The following is a 16,813-nucleotide window of genomic DNA, read 5'->3' on the forward strand; positions in this document are numbered from 1 at the left end:
ATTACCCATTCTAATACCCTCTTTCTCCCTTTTCCTCTCCACCAAGTTTTTCAATTTTTGTTATGAGACGACTGCATATTCCCAAGAGCTTTTGAAATCATTTATTTATTGAAAATTTGGTGGACAAACAGAATGTATATCTATGAGGGTTCCAAAAATATTCAGTTGAACAAACCTATATCGTAATAAAGCATTGCTTAATTTTCTTGATTGAGCCAATGACTTCCTGTAGTTTATTTCTACGATTAAATAATTGTTTTAAAGATGAAAATTTGCTTTAGAACCTAGTTTTTAAAGTGGTCAATGTTCAGTAAACACAAACAGGTTATCTTAAAGAGAAGTTTTGTCTTGACCAATAAGACTCTGGAATAGCTTCATGGGCTAATGACTAGCGCCACCCTCCATTCAATACATTATTAATACAAAATTACCATTCGCTTTGTCCAAAAAATGGCTATAGTTTAGACTATTTTTTACCAAGTTTATGTTAATGGGAAAGATAACACCTGGAATATGAAAGAAGTGTTGATATTTTTCTCAATTTGTTTAATATCAGCCACAGTTCATGAAATTAGAGCAACAAAATTAGGTCACAAGTCGGTCAAACACCGAACGTTGTTCAATGAAAGATGGAGGAGGGATAATTTAGTGAGACAAGAAAAAGGGAAGAGACTCAAGTGGAACTCTTCAGATAAAAAGGAAGATGCCTCGTACATGAAGAGACAGTTTGTTCCAGAGATGCCTGCATTTTTCAATTTTCCCCACCCTCATATACATCGGATAATAGTTCACCATCATCCAGGTGAGTGGGTCAAAAAGGTTCGCTGCCTATGCATATCCCCCTTCATATGCTACTTTAAGAGGAAAATAGATTTAAGGATGCGCTAAAAACGTATTCTTTCACATAAATACACTTCCCGAACGCTGCCGCTCCCATTAACTTTGTTTGCATTTTTTGCACACATGGCACAACAAGCCCCCAGACGAATTCATGGTGTGCAAAGGTCATATAAGAGCCTAGTATAAATAAGTATCCATTATATCTATAAAAGACATCAATACTACGCTAGTGTGGGCTTGTTTACAAATTGTTGAATGCCATTTGCAAGATTGGATAACGCCTTAAGGCGTTAGCGCATGGAAAAATCTTCAGATAGTAAAATACAGTTACAATGTTTGGTTGCAACACTGATACACTGTTTTATTTGCTACACTATCACCGTTAGATTTGAAACAGCGCTTTGATTTTAGTCCCTAAATTAAAGATTTGTATTGGGGCGAATTTTATGAAGCTTAATGGCAAGAAACATGTTAAATTTTTATGACGCTTTTGAATGAAAGAACCTTCTTTGGTTTCGTTTCTTTCCAATTCATTCCACATTTCAGTTTAAGATATATGTTATAAGTTACATTTATTTTATTTATCACAGCGTTAGGTACTAAAGATCGTTTCCCAGCCGTTTCCCTGATTTAAAGTTTCCTTTGCACATTCTTTGTCAAAAAAGATCTTAAACAAAAGAATTCATCCCTCATTTTTATTCATTGCTTTATATGACGTAAAATTGCGTACTGAGAGACCTGACATTACATGTCCGCTTTGCTAAAATTGCCGCGAAAAATCTATTTTAAATAAACCAGGCGACGTTTGCATTTTGCGCCCAGTGCAGCAACCAAGCTTAGAGGGTACAAATCCATCTCAATACAATCTGTGCCATTATTATTGCTTTTCCCGGTGTGTATATGTAGCCACAGTAATTGACCCGTCCTGCTCCGCCAAAGGCAAAGCGAAAGCACTCAACCATAACCAGTTTTCCAGTTTTCTGCTCTTACATTAATTCTAAAAAAACTTCTATACTATTGCACCTTTGGTATTCATCTTTATTATTAAATTGAACCCCAGCTCACTCCACATGCGAACCGATACCTTGCCAAAATGGAGGAACTTGCACCGTGGTGGCTCATGGGTACGAATGTACTTGCTCTCCAGGATTCATGGGAACGCATTGTGAACGTAGGTTTTAACACCTTTGTTAGCAGAAAGAGTTATTTAATACAGATATCTCCAGTGGTCTACGTCTCTGTTTTAGTCCCAAGTCATTGCCTTGATTTTAAGTGATGCATGTCCTTCATTCCTGTCATTCCTTTGTCAGTTCTTGTCATTTCTTCATGTCCTGTAGTCAGAAGTCAATGTGAGCCAAATCCGTGCAGAAATGGAGGTACTTGTTATGACGTAGGACAAGGCTACGAATGCACATGCTCAAAGGGCTACCGAGGACAAAACTGTGAAGGTACTACTTATTGACAAGTCTTTGTGACAATGATTATTAAAACCAAACGCGTGGATAAAAAGAAGGTGTTGGAAGAAAATGTAAGGATGAAATTAAAGGCTGATCTATATTTTGCTCAGAGTACTCGTCTACCGTTATCATGCCCCAGCAGGTGACGTCAATGTGGGTTTGACATCGTTTTTGTCTCTCTCCCTTGCTCCAAGGAGATGTTTTCTCCAGTTTATCTTTTCGATTTTCTTTCCGCTTAGAGACAAACTTTTCTCAATCCCAGTTCGATTACTGATATGGCAGACTTACAATCGCCAATATGTTATCTCTAGATCATCGAATTTGTTTTTTTTGTCTTAATAGAACAGAACAAGTGTCATCCCAATCCATGCAGAAATGGAGGCACATGTACTGGCATCAACGAAGGAGAAGGCTTTGAGTGCACGTGTAGAGAAGGGTTCAAAGGAAAGAACTGCGAAGGTGAAAACCAAAAACAACAACAACAATTATAACAACATACGACTGTTTGCGATAGAAGTTAGAGTACTATCGTAAGATATAACAAAGTAGGTCAGCACTGCTCAATCATCGAACTATGGGGCCTTTAATTCTTGGACTGTAAATCTAAAAGAAAGAATATTAGCCCTTAATATTCATGACAGAAACATTAAAGATATTTTTTTATGCCTTGCAGTGTAGATATGAAGTCCTTTGATCACGTAGGGATGTAGTACTCAATTAAAAACTACAGTTCAAACTGTTTTTTGAGTGAGCGCCTTAATATAACTCTTTACCCTCACATAGAAATCAATCTCTGTCTTCCTAACCCTTGCAAAAATGGTGCAACGTGTACAGAAAGAGTTGGAGGAAGATACGAGTGCACGTGTCCCATCGGTTACAAGGGGATCACTTGTGAAGGTATGGCGTACTCTTGACACTGTGTAATTAATGCTCCTTAAAAGAAACTGGTATGACGACAGCATTATGAATAGGGTTATGTGGCAAGGCATTAATTTTTAATACAAGGCTCCAGGGCTCAGGTGGCAGGAAGCCGGCGTACTTGGTTACCAAACAATCAAAATCTAATCATACTTATCTATGTGCTCACCATAACACCGTGTATAATCACTAATGGCTTTCACTGAAATTTCGTCGAGTCAGTCCTTCATTTCGTTCCACCTCAGCAAACGAGATAAACGTTCTGGTAATGAAGACACTTTGCTGATCAGTCTTTGTCGAGGTGAAACTAGACACGTTAGAATCCATTACAACAATGAAGTGATTCATTGCATTGTCAAGTTCTGTAATCTATGTTCGCCTTTTTTTTTTTTTAGAACGAAGCATTTGTTATTCAAATCCCTGTATGAACGGAGGTACCTGTCTAGATGAGACTTACGGTTACAGATGTAGTTGCCGAATGGGTTATAGTGGCATGAACTGCCAAAGTGAGTAAAATGGAACTTCTTGTAACTGCTATCTCATGTCGCCCATCGAGGTAAAGACGTTTTCAACTCTGATCCAACCCACGAAGGCCAAAATTGATACCCTTGAAGATTACAGCTTTAAAATGTCCTGACCAATGACAAATTCCGTATTTTTTTTTCAAATTTAACGGCCAACCTTTTGATAGGACATTCTTTGTATTCGGAATTTTGTCAACACGGGACCCTTGCGATGGTTTGAGATGGTTTCAGTTGAAGGGATTTCAACATTTCTCCAGTCAATATTTCTGGCATATTTTGTGTCCCCATCGCGGTATCTTCCTGACGTGATGAAAATATTTACAGTGGCCATACTGACTCGTAATCGTATTTAACGTCACATGTCCAGATAAGATCTCTTCTAAGATAGCATCAGCCCTCTCGAGTTCCTTAGGCGTAGAGGAGAGAAAAATGTTCTCTGATCCCAAGATATTTATAGAGTTGTCCATTAGTCATATATCCTCATTGCCCTTTGTTGAAGTGATATCCTAACCTTTTTCGATTCAAAGACTATACATTCGAGAAAGACTTCTTATGTTAATGCAATTTTGAAACTGGTGTGTTGTATTTTTTAGATCACGTGTGCAGACCAAATCCTTGTCATAACGGCGGCTCATGTCTCGAGGAGGGCTCCTCTTACAGATGCGTCTGTCACGTTGGTAACCATGGAGACCGATGTGAATGTAAGCATAAGTATATTGGTGTATGGAAGTGCTGTTTAAGTGAACATGATTCAGGGCAGATTATTGACGTTGGGTTTCGGAAATCTTTTTACTCCCACAAAGGATTGAATTCGTAATCAAACAGTTTTATTCCCAGAAGAATGCTTATATGCAAAAATTGACATCCTGAGCGTGCCTTAGAGGACTATTGTTCCTCCGTTTTCTGTTTACCGGCATGGTGACTTTGCAGTAGTTATTTTACCTCTCCTTTTTAAAATGTCCCCGATAGTGTGATTTCCATTAGTTTCTAAGAAACACACAACAACCAGCGGGTCCTTGAGATAATTCTTTTGCTGAGTCATTGTAGCTTTTTTATTTTTAAATATCTCCTCTTTCAATTCCAGAATTTAGGGTTGTTAATGAAACTGGTTGGAGATCTAACAGTCGTCAAGGAATTCAAGACATTGTTTTTAACATGCATTTGCTGTTTTCTTTTAGTACTCAGTTCCTGTTTATCACACCCTTGTCTACACGGAGGAACATGCATTGACACCTACTTTCTACACAATGATATGAACGCAGTGGACTTATATTCCAGTCCTTCCTTTGTTGATTCTCAGCAGAATGCAATGGCGTATATTTGCAAATGCATCGCGCCCTTTGCAGGCCGCAACTGTGAAGGTAACGTATTGTTTTCAGGAAAGATGAGAGACCATCTAGTAGGTGTAAAATCAAACCTGTTTTGTCCTAAATTTAGTGAACATCTTTGGTCTTTTACCCTGGAAAAAACTGAATGGGAAAAGGTTATTGTTTCATCCTCAACCAACGTTTCATTTACTTAAAAGTAAGTAAGACACTTAGTACGGTCTGGTCAGAACCTTACGCATGTTCACAAACATGGACAACTGATTCTCCCTCACTTGGGCTCATCATCTTTAAAGGAAGTTTATTATCTGTTATTGTCACTGATTGCTCTCCACCGGTAGCATTTATTAAATATAATAAATAAATGCAGACAGTGATATAAATTTCCAAGCTTTGCGCTAGTTTCATCCTCGGTATTTCATTTGTAGATGACAGCTGTCGATATTGCAGTCCAAATGCCGAATGCATTTTAGGGCACTGCGTGTGCAAAGAAAGTTATCATGGAGACGGAAAAACATGCAAAAGTAAGTATGTCTAGTTCAAGTTGTTTTGGCATCAGCTCACCTCAGGTTTAGAGACGGTCACCTTGGGTGAAAAATATTTGTTGTCTAGTTATTGTGCTCTCTTGACAATGTAATCTTGACTTTTGTAAAAAATATAAAATAAATAAATAAATAATGATCAAAATCGTATCGTTTATTCCGAATTCTTGTTATTTGCTTCGTTTGCCAGGAAATGTGTGCCATCCAAATCCTTGTAAAAACAGTGGTACTTGTGTACCAACGGATTCTTCTTATGACTGCGAGTGTATGCTGGGATGGACTGGACCTCATTGTGAAAGTGGGTAGTATTGAAGTCGCTTTCCACGCAGACGTTCTTATGGCTTCGCCACGCGCCGTGGAACAGAAAGGCGTGACGAACCCATAAGAACATCTGCATGGAGAGGCTAGTATAAAAGAGGATTGTAACACAATTTTAGGGAGGTTACTGGCTGGAATTTTTCTCTATAAACCCAAGTTTAGCTCCTCAATGATGTTTGTAAATAGCCTCGGCCAGCTGGGATTCTTTTGATTTGTTGAATAACAATATTTGTTTCCTTTGTTATGTTCTAGCTCGACAGTACTGCATTCCCAATCCTTGTAAGAATGGAGGAACATGTATCCCAGAAGAGAGCGGATATAGATGCACCTGCCTTCATAATTATGAGGGCAACGATTGCGAACGTAAGTAAATTGTTCAACAGTGATTTTTACGTTATATTTGGAATGGAATAATAATGTACTAAGAGATCGGGATTCATATAACTGGAAATGCACTGCAGGATCTCAAAAACCCCGCTTCCCTAAAAATATGAACGGTAAGAACGAGCGGGAAGCGATATTCGTCTTATAGATGTATCGATAACTTAGTCTGAAGTATATACTGCTGCAGGGAAGATGTGAAATGCGTCTCCTAGAGGAATCGCATTTAGACAAATATCCCCGATCGAAGAAAAGATTTTTTTTTGTAAAAGATTGCTTTGATATATTATAGGAAACTTCTTTTATAGATGTTTGTTGTAGATATTCTTGTTGCTTATTTTATTTCCACAGTGGCAAATCCATGTTCCCCTAACCCATGTAAGAATTCCGGTACCTGCAAGGAAATGAACGGTATAGCTACCTGTGAGTGCCCCGCACAATTCGAGGGAAACTTCTGCGATGGTGCGTATTTTAGTAGTCATTTTAGTTTAACCTTTCTTCAAAGTTGCTTAACAAATGGCCAAGAGTGATATACTCGTTTCGAGCTCATGCATGATCTTCCGATATATCCCTTCGATCTTATGGCAAAATATTATCGTGAGACATTTTTCCCAAAGGACCACACATCGATTGACTGCCGCTAGTTCGTATAGTGTCTAGGGATTTTTTTTTCAAATATAGGTGACCTGGAAAGGCAACTTTACCGGCACAGTTGACAACCGCTGTTGCCATAAACAGCCTTTGATGAAGTAATGCAATTATTTTTTCAGCGGCTTTCCTAATAAAGCTTGAACTGATTGACCATTCTTGAAATGATTTGGTAACAGCAGATAATAGTGAACTAACGTAGAGGGACGGCAGCGGGAAGTGGACGGCAAACCTTACGTGACAAGCGTGACAATAATTCTGTTTGAAAACAATTTCCGCCAAACTTCACCTTCCTTTAAAAAGATCTTTTTGTAAAAGATCAAAACACAGTTATATTAATTGAATATCACAACAAACACGCGGGTAATAGGCCTGTCACGTTTGTGACACACAAGCGTTTTGCTGTCCTCTTCTTTTTAGTAGTATAGGTAACACCGGATTGTCCTCTTTTCTTAAAGTCTCATGAGGATATTATTATCATTATGATCTGGTGTCATCCATACGATTGGTGATTCCCCAGCCTACTGCCCTATTCTCCTTAGTAGAACCTACCAAGTTTTTTCACTCACCGAAGTCTGCCTTATTTTAACGTCACATTTCTAACACATGGAATGGGTTATATTTATAGTGGATAAATGTGCCAAATGCGATTCTCACGCCCGCTGCGACAACGGGAACTGCATCTGCATGGAGGGCTGGGTGGGTGATGGTCAGACGTGTTCACCTCAAACTGGAAGTAAGTATTATTCGTACAAACTCTCTTAGAATTGCATGTTGCAGGAAAAGCAAGAAAAATGGCTGCTTACAAGGATAGCACAACGGAAGATCTTGTACTGAGCACGACCAGGCGTCTTTGCCTCGAAAAAGTGCTGTAACTTGCAATGAAGACGATCAGACCAGGTGTATTATTGTAAAGTCGAAGGATTTATTGAGAGAACAAGTCACTACGTCTTCGTTCAGTGAAAACAAGGTCCAGATAGGATGTTAAGAGAGAAACACTCCAACAGTTAATCTTTACCGCAAATTGCTCATTATCGTTTTCATGATGTGCTTATTTATGACCTTGAGGCTCAATAAGATAAAAAACCTCGCAGGGTTCAACATGAAAATGATGCGTAGTGCATGTGGAAGGTTAACGATAGCCTCACTAAAATTATGGATCGCTTAGCCATCAAATTGGTAGCCTCATCGCCCAAAGGCGGCAACACGTACCGCTTTGGTTTACTGATGGTAGACTGATTCTTCCATGAAGGACTTAGTGAGGCCTATTTGAATCCTGGAGTGATATGTAGTGCATGTGCAGCCTCCAAAGCGGCTTGTTCTTCAAGAGCCAGTTATCCACAAATTTGGTTCAAAGATGGTGCCAATGCAGTGTTATGTGCATGGTTTGTTAATAACAAAATCAGGTCAAGTATTGTTTTAAAGCAAGGCATAGCCCAAGCGTGGATTAATTCAGAGTGCATGTTCAGTCCTGGGAGTTTTCCTACCAGTAAACATGGATTATCAACAAAATTGGCAGAAAGATCTCGCTAACTGCTTACCTTGCATGGTTTTTTGACGGTGGAAAGGTTCAGTCCTATAATTGAGGCATGAAGTGATCAGATCGATGGTCTTTCAAATGACGTGTTCATTGTTAATTAAAAGTTTCCTATTTATCATTTCAATCACAGCACCTTCTACGCCTGCATCACTTCCATCACCTCCTTCTCCGCCACCTCCTTCATTACCTGCTATCGTAGGTGCACCCGGAAGCCCTGGGAATTCATATGGCCCTCCAAGTTCCTACGGACCTCCTAGCGATATGCCAACTGGTACTGTTGGGTGAAAATGTCAAAGAGATACCCCCAAAAAATACGAAACCTGAGCAGAACCGTTCAGACAACAGTAACTAACGAGAAAAATTTCCTAAAACTGACGACTTACTGGATTTTTTAAGACATGACATTCTTCTCAGTTTGGATTACTGGACTACCAGACTTTAATCCTAATATCTGCGCACCTTGGGACTGTAAACTAAAGCCAAACCATTTTGGTATGGCAAACGGACGATATGGACTTTGACACTTAGCGTAACGATAACACTCTGTAATAATTATTTATTACAGGAAAAAAAGACTTCTCCAACCCAGTTAATATTAACGCTCTTTACTTACAAGGGACAAAATAATCGATAATATGGATGCAGAAAGCAAAGCTTTAATAAATAATACTGCACTCGCACCTTCACATATTAATTGAATGCCCTATGAGTTTAGAAATTAGAGTATTGATTTCTGGACAATGATCATGTTGATTTTAAGCAGCCAGGACAACGAAGCCAAGCAAAGCGTCACTCAAGATAGACCTATCGCGCTCTAAAATTAATGCCATTTTTCAAAGAGTCTTAATTTTGTCCTAGGCGTCCAGATCTTGGTAAGGACTTTGAAGTTCTTATCAGTAACCGGTAGCGGTTTACTTTCACACCAAGACCCTGTGATGCTACTTCGTTGTTTTCCAAACGAGACGTCTACCAAGATGTTAAGGGAACCCACAGAATGATTTTGCCCATTACGTTTTTTCTTTTTTCACGTTCTCGCTACTTTCTTGGTCGTGGTTGCTTAAATTCTCTCAAGGGCAAGCGCACTTAAGATGGCAAAGCTTTAAAACAACAGCATTAACGATAATAAGGTTTTTCTTATTTCATTTGCCATTTACAAACCTAATTAGTTCACGTTAAGCAGCAGTGTCTCAGAGCTTACCAAGTTATAGGAAAGTAATGCAAAAAGCAGTAACTTCAATTAACAAGAACGTTTTTGACACGAATTTACTGTAGCCCTCACGCAAACTTTGACTACTCTATATTCAAAACTCGTGCATCCAATGACCCAACAATATTGAAAAGAATTGTCGGTCTCCACGTCAGATGTGAACAATAACGTTTTTAAAAAATATACAATGGATTTCAGTAAGTGAGTAATTAAATAACCAAGTAAGTAACTAAACAATGTAAGAAACGTTGTTTTAAGAACTTCATCTTAGTTTAACTTAGAAAAACAAAAGTTAAAAGTAAAATTTTAAATTAATTCTTAAAAGGAGAAACTCCGTAAAACATCAAACTGTAGCAAAGAGGTAAAATAATTAAATATTAAAGATAAATCTTTCTCATCCGTTCAAAATTGGTCAGAGAATGATTGTTTGCAAAAGTAATAAACTAAATAACACCATTCACCTAAACGTTTATCAGTGAAAGGAGAACAACTGCTACTAACAATTACTTTGTTTAAAAACATAATTACATTGTCCAGCCCTCCATTTATTGTTTCACGAAACCAATATCAGACCTTGTTGCAAACGGAGCGGAAAACTCACAAAGCTAAAGTCCGGGGTTGGATATCTGAGAGGGTACTTTCCACATGAACTACAACAGTGGTATCAGTTTCAGTCTCAATCAAATTTGGGGATTTAGTTAACAGATTTTGGATGCTTACCCCGTTGCAAGGTTTTATTGGACCGTTCGATTTCCCCAATAACTGCTGGTAAATGTAGACCCTTTATCCCGAGCGACCGTTACACGCCCCTCCTGCTTCACTCTTTGGGCTGTCACTTGCACGGTTCCACATTTAATGACAAGAAGTGGGATGTGGTGGGAATGCTTTTTTGCAAAGTTGTAACTAAGCCAAGGTTGACAAACACTTGATGGGCCCCATAAAAACACCTTCCTGCTAAGTAACGGTCTTATTCACGGTGCTGATATGGTCACCAAAACAAAACTCATTGTATTTCGTTGCGTCTATGAGGAAAAGGTCTAAAGAGCTTTTTACAGGGTACGTGAGTTATCAGATGAAGGAGAGTTTACGAATATCAAATTTCATGATTCCGGTTGTTAGGAAGCTGATTATTTCGGAATTACGTTGTCGTCATCGAAGGGAAACTGTTCAAATTGATGTAATGTCGGGGATGGGAATAACAAGTCTAATGAACAGCCTACAGCCCTTTTTGAAGAATATTGTGTCTTTTGCTCAGAGTTTTGATCCTTTGGAAGAGGAATGGAGCATATAAGGGATGGCAAGGTTGTGATATGTATCTGCTGTGGTAGCTGATAACTTGATAATGTATCTGCTATGGAAGCAGATAACGTATCTACTACCGTAACGCGTTCTTTTACTAACTGTTATTTTCCCTTGCGTTGTTTGGTTTTTCAGCTCCTACGTCACGTGCCAGTCCATGTGACTCAAACCCTTGCCAAAACGGAGGCCAATGCTTAGACGAAGGCAATGCATACCAGTGTCTCTGCAAAGAAGGCTTTTCGGGGACCAACTGTGAATTAGGAATAGGTGTGGAAGTGAGCATTTTTTTTGCAATAGACAGTTTAGACTTGACCGATTTTCTGCCTCGGTGCCTCGGTACAACCAACAAATCGTTAAGTTTCATTGGTAACATGATCTCTAAGGTTTGTGCAGCATGCTTTGAGAAAAGAGCAAGTCGGTTTGCATTTAGTCTAAATTGATTAGAGGATGAAAGATCCAGCTTAGTCGAAACTCGATCAACAAAGGGTACTAAACAAACCGGAGAAAAGACTGCAGAGTAATTTAAAAGTTGATTAAAAAATAAAATTACTTTAATATTAAACGATACTGTAACTCTTAACACTGATTTTGTCACCATGTAGGTAAGGCCAATCCATGTGACCCCAACCCGTGTCAGAATGGTGGTCAATGTACAGCAGTAGATTCAAAACCTGTATGTGCCTGTCCTGAAGAATTCGAAGGAAATTTCTGTGAAATGCCCAAAGGTAAACTGTGTAATTGTGATCTGATAGGAATGAGTGGAAATGGCGACTGGACCACGGAGAGAGCATGTTGTGACGTGGTATAATGGTTTCTAGAGCTGCTGCTTCGACATCATCTTTCGTTGTCAAAAGAGTTCTTTTTTTCCTTAACTACTGATTCACTTAAAGCTTCTCTAGCATGACCATGGTCTGTCTTGAGTTATGCCCGGCAGCTACTCTTTTGGGCCGCTGGTCTCAGATGGGACTAACCCGTCTGCATAAACAAAGTAAGGTACTCAAGCAGTTATTTTGAAAGACGAATTTAGACCTCAGTTGATTATAGCTGGAAATGAACTTTCCCTACAACGTTTTCCTTCCATTAGGCGGAGGTGTTGGTGGTATTCCTGGAACAGGTGGAGGGGTATCTCTTAACTCAGCTTGCCACCCTAACCCGTGCATGAATGGGGGTTCCTGCACCGAAAACGGAGGAGGGTATGACTGCGCATGCATTGTTCAGTACAGTGGCCCTAACTGTGAAAGTAAGTGTCCTGTTGCATTTGGCTGCAACAAATCTTAGGTTTGTTTCAATTGTAGTTACACAGGTCATGCACTGAAGCTGTCGATCGCCATTCACTATTAAAATTAATTTTGTGTGTTATTGGTGAAGGTAGACCCTCCCTTGGTACAGCTGGGCTTTCTGATAAACCACTTTCTCATGTTTTCTGCAGTCGATGAATGTGAAAAGTGTGACATACACGCCTTGTGTGCCAATGGACACTGCAGATGTAAATCTGGATACTATGGAAATGGGTATCAATGCGAGAAAGGCAAGTAAATTTTGTCAATGAAAGGAAACGATAGTGTCACATGTAAATGAAGTGATTATCTTATAGGCGAAGTTGGCGTATAATGTTTCAGGAATCCAACAGTTAATGGTCCCTACATGTTATACGCCTTGTTGGTCATCTCAGACCGACTTGGCACAAGCCCTAATGCCCAGATCTCCTTTTTGTTAAGTTTTTTGCTTTGTCCAGAATATAACCATTTGGTTTCGTAGAAGCAATTTATGCCTCATCATATGAAAAGTGACGAAAATCGCTTGATCAGAGAGAGTGACATAGCAAGAGTGATGGAAGCAATGAATATTTTTCTCTTTTTTCTTTTTTGCAGAGGAATCAGAATGTGAAGGTTGTAGTCCCTTCGCTAGTTGCCAGAATGGAATTTGCGTCTGTTTGGAACAGTACACTGGAAATGGATACGACTGTGCGCGTAAGTGACTCTGTTCATGCATGGATGTGGGTCGATAAGACGCCCTAGAGGGTATCCTGGGACAAGATATATAAGAAGCTAGATGTCTGGATGTCTGGAAAGCAAAATCACAGTCGAAAAGGATGATGTTTAAAAGTTCTTCCATGAGGAATCGAAAGATACAGTCCTAGACAAAAGCAGTTCGTAAGGTCCTCCAACTTAATAATTTTGGCTTTTGAGTTCCCTTTTGTTAAATACCCCCATTCCCCCTCTTCAATGTTGGGTATACATAACAGAACACACAAACACTTTAGTTTTGGACAACATTGGGCCAGGGAGCGGAAGAAGAAACAAGAGGTGAAAAGTTGTGGCCCAGCACTTTTGACTATAATTGTAGACATAAATTCATCGATAGAGGTCTCAAATTTTAAACAAAGATTAATCCATCCGCAAATGAACTGTAGAGGTGTAATATCCATGCGAGATCATAGTAACTACAACGACACTAGAAACTGATTCATAAATAGTGAAATATAAAAAAGTATGAAAGTTTAAGTGAAACTTAGGGCAAAATTGTGACTTAGGGGAGGGGTAGGTGGTCAGTAACCCTGAAACTTCAGTTGATCATGCTCAGTTTCTTTTTCAGCTGTAAATCCTTGTACTAGCTGCCGTCCTCCAAACATCTGCGTTCAAGGCTCGTGTCTTCCAGGAATGACTAAGAAGTAAGTTCTTTTTTCAGGCTGCAGTAGTGATGGCTGTTGCTTGTTTAACCCTTTAAGCCTCAAGAGTGACTAACATTAATATTCTCTTAACTATGTTGATCCATAATCGGGAAAAAAGGTTGTGAGAGTTAATAAAATGGTCATTAATAAGGGAAATGTTCACTGTCCCCTATTTTCCCGTAACTGTTAGTCGAGATCGAAGTCTTTGAGTTACGGGTGACCATTTTGGATGAGTTTCAAACCTACTTAGGTGTCGGCAGACGGTTCGCTATAAACTCCAACGGCCGTCACCTCGGTATATATGATACCAAGATGGCTGCCCGCACAGGCCCCTTACGAAAAAATAAGGAACTATGTACAGGCTGCCAAGTAGAAAATGCTTTGACCTTTTATCAAATTCTCTCAACTAATTCTTTCTGGAAATGTATGGAGACCAGTCTGGAGAATTTGCCTGTGGATGTTGTGACTTAAAGGGTTAATAATAACAATAAAAAAATTCCCAAATTTGATTGGCTATCAACTGCCTGATTTCAATATTAATTAATAGGACAGTGCCAGTATGCGTCAGGCCTAAGTAATTGGAAAGTACGCACCATCGCACGCGCGTAGATAAATGGCTTTTTTTCCACTGCTAACTAAAAGCTCTTGAATTTTCTGGAGTTTTTATTTTAAGGATAGCCTAAAATATCACATTAGCCCCTTGTTATAACTGGTTGATGAAAAATCTTGCAGAAAACGTTTCCTACTCTTAAGAAGAGTAGTTATGCTTTTTCAGAGATAGGCACTTTCAGCAAGTCATGGCCAATTTAGAGGACTGCGTCATTCCCTTAAGGCAATGTTACACGGGACGATTTGTAGCAAAGATTTTAGCGCATTACAGCGTGGCAACATTGTTGCGACATTGTTTCGAATAGTTGCAACATTGATCCAACATTGCAACGTTGTGTTGCGCTAAAAATCGTCGTTGCTAATCGTCCTGTGTAACATCACCTTTAGCTTTAGTTCCACCACCCTCGAGTGAAGGTTAACGCGATTAACGTATTTTTCCGCTCGTAAAAGCTTTAGGACGCCTTGATGTAACCTTGCTTCATAACGATAGTAGTACCCTTGAGACTTCTGTTCACTTTAGTCTTAATATTTGAACTGTATGTTTTTCTTTATCGTTTACACAGATCACATGTGAAGAACCTTAAGAAGAAACGTTTTGTTCCTAAGAGAAAAATTGTGTAAACTTATAAAAATTTCTCGTGGATGCCTTGCAATTAGAAGTTAAATATAACTTGCAAAAACCAAGCGCTAAAGAGAATTCCTCCTTAATGTACATCTAAGTGAATATTTCACGTCATATACAGTTCTAAAACTCCACAGTACAGATCTTAAACAGCTCTTAAATCTATAAGGAGTTTTGAACGTCTAACCGTCCGCGATTCTCTTTGTATTGCAAGTGTATTATAAGCCTTTTGCAGCTTAACAGTCACGTGGGACAAAAACACCTTGCTGGAGAGCATGAGACGCAATGGTACAAGATTTGCAAAAGCATTAAATAAGCTAAAAATTAATGTTCCGTTCTTTCAAAATCCTTAATCCATCGTTTCCATCGAGGTACTTTTGAACCACGTGACTGTTAAGCTAATAGGTGCCCATTCAATTCAAGTCAAACAACCAACAGTTTCTAAGTTTCTAAATAATAAAATATCTGGTGGCTAAGAAAAAGAAGAATGAATAAAATACTTCTATTGTCAAAGCCAGTGTACATGTATAGCAGAGGCGACTTCAAAAAATAAAATTTGCAAGTTATCTTGTTCGTAGTCAATTTAAAAATGGGTTAATTTAAGTTATTTGCACTATTATCTGTGGGAAATTTTCATCAGTCTATTTATATTTCCTGCAACTAAGCCGGTTTATTTTGGTTATGTTGCTTGTTAGTTAGTTTGTTTTATATATAATGACATCCATACATTTTGAGTGTTTCTAAAACGAAAAGGACAGAGTAGAAGGTAGTAGGCTTTTGCTAGTTGGGTGGGTTTATCTTGATGCTTTCACTCAAGGGAAAAAATGAAAGCCATCACAGTAGTACAGGTTGCGTACAGTTTTTCAATAAGATAACCTGTGATGTGTGCGGGTATTTTTAGACGACCTTGGGAACCATTATTCTCTCTTTAAAGAGTAAACTAAAAAATTTCCAATCTAATGCATTTAATCAAGGGAAATCGCAAACCGCTGATCGTAAATTCCTTCAAAGTATCAAGCAGACGTTCTGGTAAAAATGAATGATATCACGAAGGTTCTTAGAGGCTTTGGAACTCCATTATGACTTTCACTTTCCAGTTACCAACATAACCAAGACAAAACAAACGAACTGATGTTACTAATTAATAAAACAGTTCACTGCATGGGCTTCAAACAACCTCACCAAGATCAAAATGTCGGTGATCAGTCAATTATCGTTACAGGTAACATTGTAGTGAATTCATTTCTTAAAAATCCTTATTATGAACCAATGACCATAAATTGGCGTTCATGAAAACTGTTTTTATAAAAATATTAGTTTCAGATTCTTTTTTTTTTTTTGTTGTTTTTCGTTTTTCTGCTCAAGTCCAGGAGGCTATTAAGGAAAAAATATGAGTTAGACAATTATCATGACTGGTGTTCAGAATAATCTGAATTATGCGACAATGACAAATTTACGTGAAAATTTAACTCGGTTCTATTGTTCGTATGTTATAGGACCCACTTGATCTCGATCTTCTCACGAAAACTTCGGCAGGTACGAAACACTTGTCCGTGAAAGACAGCCTGTTAATTTTGAGAGGATCGAGCTCACCTAAATTTTTCGATAATCAGGGAAAATTCCACTTAATGACCAGGAGTATCTGCTACTTTGTAGTTAAAAAGAATTTTTAGAAGTTTCAGTTTTAAAATATTTGAATATTTCGGTGATATAATACAAGCCCAATGAGGGAAGAATGGACTCTGATATAACTGTTAATCATTCAGTAGTTCTTTTTTCTCTTCTTCTTCTAACTTTCTTTCAGAGTATTCTTCAAAATATTTTTCATGGTTTAGATTTAGGAAGCTTACAGATTTGGGTTTGTGTAACGACAAAACTTACAGTTGACAGGCTTTTGAAATAAGATACAGAC

General features: G+C 38.5%; 1 protein-coding gene across 2 annotated transcripts; it reads left to right on the forward strand.

The window, feature by feature from the left end:
• Positions 1-438: 438 nt before the first annotated feature.
• LOC140945076 (uncharacterized) lies at positions 439-15,474 on the forward strand. 2 transcript variants are annotated; one of them, XM_073394144.1, is made up of 21 exons: positions 439-802; positions 1,901-2,011; positions 2,178-2,288; positions 2,640-2,756; positions 3,081-3,194; positions 3,611-3,721; positions 4,333-4,440; positions 4,918-5,100; positions 5,493-5,588; positions 5,797-5,904; positions 6,177-6,287; positions 6,657-6,767; positions 7,582-7,689; positions 8,624-8,764; positions 11,135-11,266; positions 11,602-11,724; positions 12,084-12,239; positions 12,429-12,527; positions 12,871-12,969; positions 13,595-13,670; positions 14,843-15,474. In XM_073394144.1, the coding sequence occupies exons 1-21, from the start codon at positions 514-516 to the stop codon at positions 14,898-14,900; spliced, it is 2,562 nt and encodes an 853-aa protein (XP_073250245.1). In that variant the 5' UTR covers positions 439-513; the 3' UTR covers positions 14,901-15,474. The 2 variants fall into 2 exon arrangements, with proteins under 2 accessions (XP_073250245.1, XP_073250246.1); XM_073394145.1 differs by lacking the exon at positions 8,624-8,764 and having other exon boundaries at positions 14,843-15,473.
• Positions 15,475-16,813: the final 1,339 nt, after the last annotated feature.

The sequence above is a fragment of the Porites lutea genome, chromosome 8 (genome assembly GCF_958299795.1).
Source record: "Porites lutea chromosome 8, jaPorLute2.1, whole genome shotgun sequence".
Classification (NCBI taxonomy): Eukaryota; Metazoa; Cnidaria; class Anthozoa; order Scleractinia; family Poritidae; genus Porites; species Porites lutea.